The sequence below is a fragment of the Solanum lycopersicum genome, chromosome 9, assembly GCF_036512215.1.
Source record: "Solanum lycopersicum chromosome 9, SLM_r2.1".
NCBI classification, from domain to species: Eukaryota; Viridiplantae; Streptophyta; class Magnoliopsida; order Solanales; family Solanaceae; genus Solanum; species Solanum lycopersicum.
The window spans coordinates 11,466,078-11,470,451 of NC_090808.1; the positions used below are offsets into that span (position 1 = coordinate 11,466,078).

At 29.3% G+C, this 4,374-nt stretch overlaps 1 protein-coding gene across 1 annotated transcript; it reads left to right on the plus strand.

The window, feature by feature from the left end:
• The first annotated feature begins 912 nt into the window (after positions 1-912).
• LOC101251025 (uncharacterized) lies at positions 913-3,996 on the plus strand. The gene is made up of 5 exons (XM_004246764.2): positions 913-1,213; positions 1,331-1,531; positions 1,636-2,246; positions 2,316-2,708; positions 3,901-3,996. Exons 1-5 carry the CDS (start codon positions 913-915, stop codon positions 3,994-3,996), a joined length of 1,602 nt encoding a protein of 533 aa, XP_004246812.2.
• Positions 3,997-4,374: the final 378 nt, after the last annotated feature.

Consider the following 4,374-nt stretch of genomic DNA (forward strand, 5'->3'; position numbering starts at 1 on the left):
CCGTTTGTATAACAGTAAGGGCATATATGAGCCACTTTTATAACGAGGGGTGTATCAGCTTCAAATGACTAAGTTGAGGGGTATATCAGACCTTTTTCCCTTAAATTGAAATAGTGTATAAACATTGTAGTAAGTGTGTATTAAATTGTGTATGAAGTGTGTATTATTTTTGTACGAAGACTGTATTAAACAGTAACTTGTATATAAATTGTGTATGAAGTGTGTATTAATTTTGTATGAATAAATTTATAATTTTATTATGGGATGCACTGAATGTAATTTTAATGTTGTGAAACAGGGAAATACATCGACTTTGAGATGAAGGGCATCCTATACGATACTTCTAGGTTTAGTTAATGCTAAAGTAACTCATTTAAATATAGAAGAAAATATAAATTCTGCTGAGATAAAGTATATAGTTAGCGAAATGTGTCCACCTATAAAAATTCATAATGATGTTGGGGTAAAGGTTTATCTAGATCAGATGAGGGTGAATTTGAATTTTTTTACAAAATATCCATTATGCATCACTTTGAAAGATTGTGAGCAGTATAACGAATGTAATAGAGTTATAGTTAATGATAGAATAAATTCTGATGTTAGATTATCACAGAATAACATAGATCTATACTCCAACAATTCTATCCGTTTGATCTGAATGGATTTAGACGGAGTTGTCAATGATAATCAGATTTATAATAATAAAGAAATCCTTAAGAAGGTTATGAGGCATCTTGGACTTGTTGAGAAGTTCAGCTTTCGGGTTGCGCGTTGTAATGCATCTAAGTAAGTTTAAAATTATTTTTTATTTTTTTATTTGTTTTGTTACAATGTATCTATTGTAATGTATATTTTCTAAAATTTTGTAACAGTTATCACCTGAATTGTATTTATAAGACTTGTTCTTGAATGATGAGGGCATTTAGTTTGAATAAATCGAGTTTATCCAAAGCTAGGAAGTATATTGCTCAGCACACATGTTGTGTTAGAGAAAGAGTTTATGCCAGACGTCAAGGGATAACTGACGTTGTAGCTGTCTTAATAATGGAGAATTTTATTGATCCATCTGAGGTATATACTCCAAAAGATGTAGCTGATGATATGTTGAAATTGCATGGTGTTGTGTTGACATACATACAGGCATGGAGAGCTAAAGAAAAAGCAGTAAAGTTGGTGCGAGGAGATCCAGCAGAATCTTATGCAAGATTACCTTGTAATTTCGAAAATAATGATAAATTTAAACATTAGTTATTTTGTTGTACAGTAACAGTTTCGTGCATTCTTTATGTAAAATGTATTTTTTATGTATGAATTGGACTGTTATTTTCAGGTTATTTTTACATTTTGGAGCAACCATATCCAGGATCTGTTTTGAAAATAAAAAGGAATGAAGGTTTATATGCATTTTTTGCTTTAGAATCTTGTATTATGGGCTGGGAATATTGTAGGCCAATTGTAGTTGTTGATGGTGCTGCATTAAAATGTGCATATGGTGATACAATGTTAACTGCAAGCACATTGGATCCGGGAGGTAAATTATTAGCCTATATAATTTTCTAATTATATAATATAATGAAAAAAATATGAATGATATTTCTGATTTGTGTGATATTTTTATAAAAAATTAATGAGTAGGTCATATACTTCCGTTGGCGTATGCGATAGTAGATTCTGAAAATGATGCTTCATGGACATGGTTCTTTGAGCAATTTAAAGAAGCATATGGAGTTAGAAAAAATATGTATTTTATGTCAGACAGAATTGAAAGCATATGGAAAGAGACAACAAATGTATATCCTGAATCAGAACATTATGCATGCATATGGCATTTATCAGTCAATGGGTTGAAGAATTTCAATAGAAATACTGAAGATTTGAAGATTTTGTTCTTTTCATTGGCAAAAGCTTATACAAAACAACAGTTTGAGACAATTATGGGAAGAATAGAACAGATAAATACGCGAATACGACCATACTTGTTTGATATTGGTTATAGCAAATGGTCAAGAGCTTACTCGAATTGTAAGAACACATGGACCTTGACTTCAAACATCGCGGAGTCATTGAATAATGTTAACAGATTAGCACGGAGGTTACCGGTGATTTCACTTCTTGAGTTTATGAGGGTAACAATTCAGAGGTGGATTCACAAGCATAATGAGGAGGCTGATAAGACTACATCTAATCTGACAAAAAAATATGATGTTTATCTACAGAAAAGTATTACATTGTCATGCAATATGAGGGTATGTGTTTCACTGTATTATATTTTTAATTCATAATAATCTGCAGTATGTATAATTTTTTTTACACAGGTGATACCTTCAACTGTTGATCTGCGTGTTGTAGCTGAAATAGCAAAGAAATACATAGTAAATTTGAACACAAGGATGTGTAGTTGCGGAAAATTTCAACATTATGAGATACCGTGTGGTCATGCAATTGCTATTCTCCGGTACAGGAAGTTACATGAAGCAGATTTTTGTTCCGCTTTTTATAGTCTCAAGAATTTCAAAGATGCTTATGTCATTCCTGTTGAGCCTATCCCGTGCGAGAGTACATGGGATATACCAAGTTATATTTCAGATCATAAAATGATGTTGCCAGGTCCAAAAAGAGCAGCAGAAAGACCCAAATTTGAACAGTGGAAGGGGTTCGCAGATGTGAAATTCAAAAGGACAAAAAGCACATGCAGTAGATGCCATCAGGTTGGACACAATAGGAAGACATGTTCAAATTATCTTGTACAAAAATAATGATGTCGTATTGTTATATCTGTGTTTTTGAGGGTTTACATTGTTATAACATATTTTTTTATTGAATCATGTTACTTTTCATACAAATGGCATACATTGTATATACAACTGTTCATATATTAACAAATGTTAACAATAATAATTCATATAATCATAGAACATTTATTCAGTTATTGCATAATGAATGGAGACTACATACAAAATTTATACATTTAATACTTGCATATAAAAAATAATGTATGTTTATGTTCTACATATCAAATTATAATATGTTATAATTCATACAGTTTTCATACATTATTCATACCAGTAATATACATACCATTTGTTTCTGTTTGTATTTTGAAAAAATATATTTGAAAATATACAGTATTCATATATTGTTCATACAAAAAAATTGAATGCAGGAAGGTCATACACATTTATTAAGGTACAATTGTATATTTATTCATAATGTGGTGTTGAATCATATGTCAGTACTAATTTCATATAATTTTCATACGTTCTGCTTGTAATAATCTATATGATATAATTCATATAGTTTTCATACATTACTCATATCAGTAATATAATTAACATCTGTTTCTGTTTGTACTTGAAAGTGTATACTATTCACGCAAAACAAATTGAAAAGTGCATATATTTTTCATACCAGTAATATAATTAACAAATTAATGTATATGATATAATTCATACATTTTTCATACATTATTCATATCAGTAATATAATTAACATCTGCACCTGTTTGTATTTAACATTACATATTGAAAAGTGCAATTTATAACAAAATCATTATCATTTATCATTTAAAAAACATATATTGAAGCAGTCTGTCATTTATATAATTTTTTAAAAAAAATAAGTATACATATAACATTTATCTATGTTCTATATATCAAATTTTAATATGACATTCATAATTAATATAATTTTCATACATGATTCATACTGTGTTTCTATATTTTATAGTGAGACACAATTAGTAATAATCAGTTATAATTTATATAAAACCATCAGTAGTTATAATAAAAAAAAACTGAAAAAATACATAAAAATTGTTGATAAGTTTAAAAAAAAGTCATTCAAAAAAATGTACATTGTGCCATGGAGATTTCTACTTCCTGATACGGAATTTTGGAGTAGGATAATTGGTGTCCACCCTTCTTGCTAGCAACTGTTCCTGTAACTTCACTTTCACTTATTGCGCCTTTGATTTTGCATAATGCCAAAGTAATGTAGCATATCTTTGACGATGATATTTTGAATCAATATGAATATGTGATATATCAAAAACATCATTGCTCATGTATTCGGCAAATAAAGATGTGCATGAACCACAATCACGGTAAAAAAATTGAATTTTTTTTAATGAATATATAGCAATTTCAATTTAAAATGAACAAAAAATAATATAAGAAAAATGCATACTTTGAACTTTCTTCCTGTTGAGGAACATGTGTAACATTCTTGATACTTAGAGGTTCAGAGTGAAAATTCTGTTGATAATCAGGGAGATTATTCGCATACAAGTCAAGCCTTTTGCCATAAAACACTGTGCTCGTCAGAAATAAAGGAATCGTGGTTGCAAGTTTATCAACAGCTTTTTTGACATTTCTT

Coding starts and splice junctions, on each gene's coding strand:
- LOC101251025 (XM_004246764.2), top strand. CDS start 913: ATGAGGGCATTTAGTTTGAATAAATCGAGTTTATCCAAAGCTAGGAAG. Junction 2,247..2,315: donor CATTGTCATGCAATATGAGG/GTATGTGTTTCA, acceptor TTTTTTACACAG/GTGATACCTTCAACTGTTGA. Junction 2,709..3,900: donor CATGCAGTAGATGCCATCAG/GTTGGACACAAT, acceptor ATTTTGGAGTAG/GATAATTGGTGTCCACCCTT.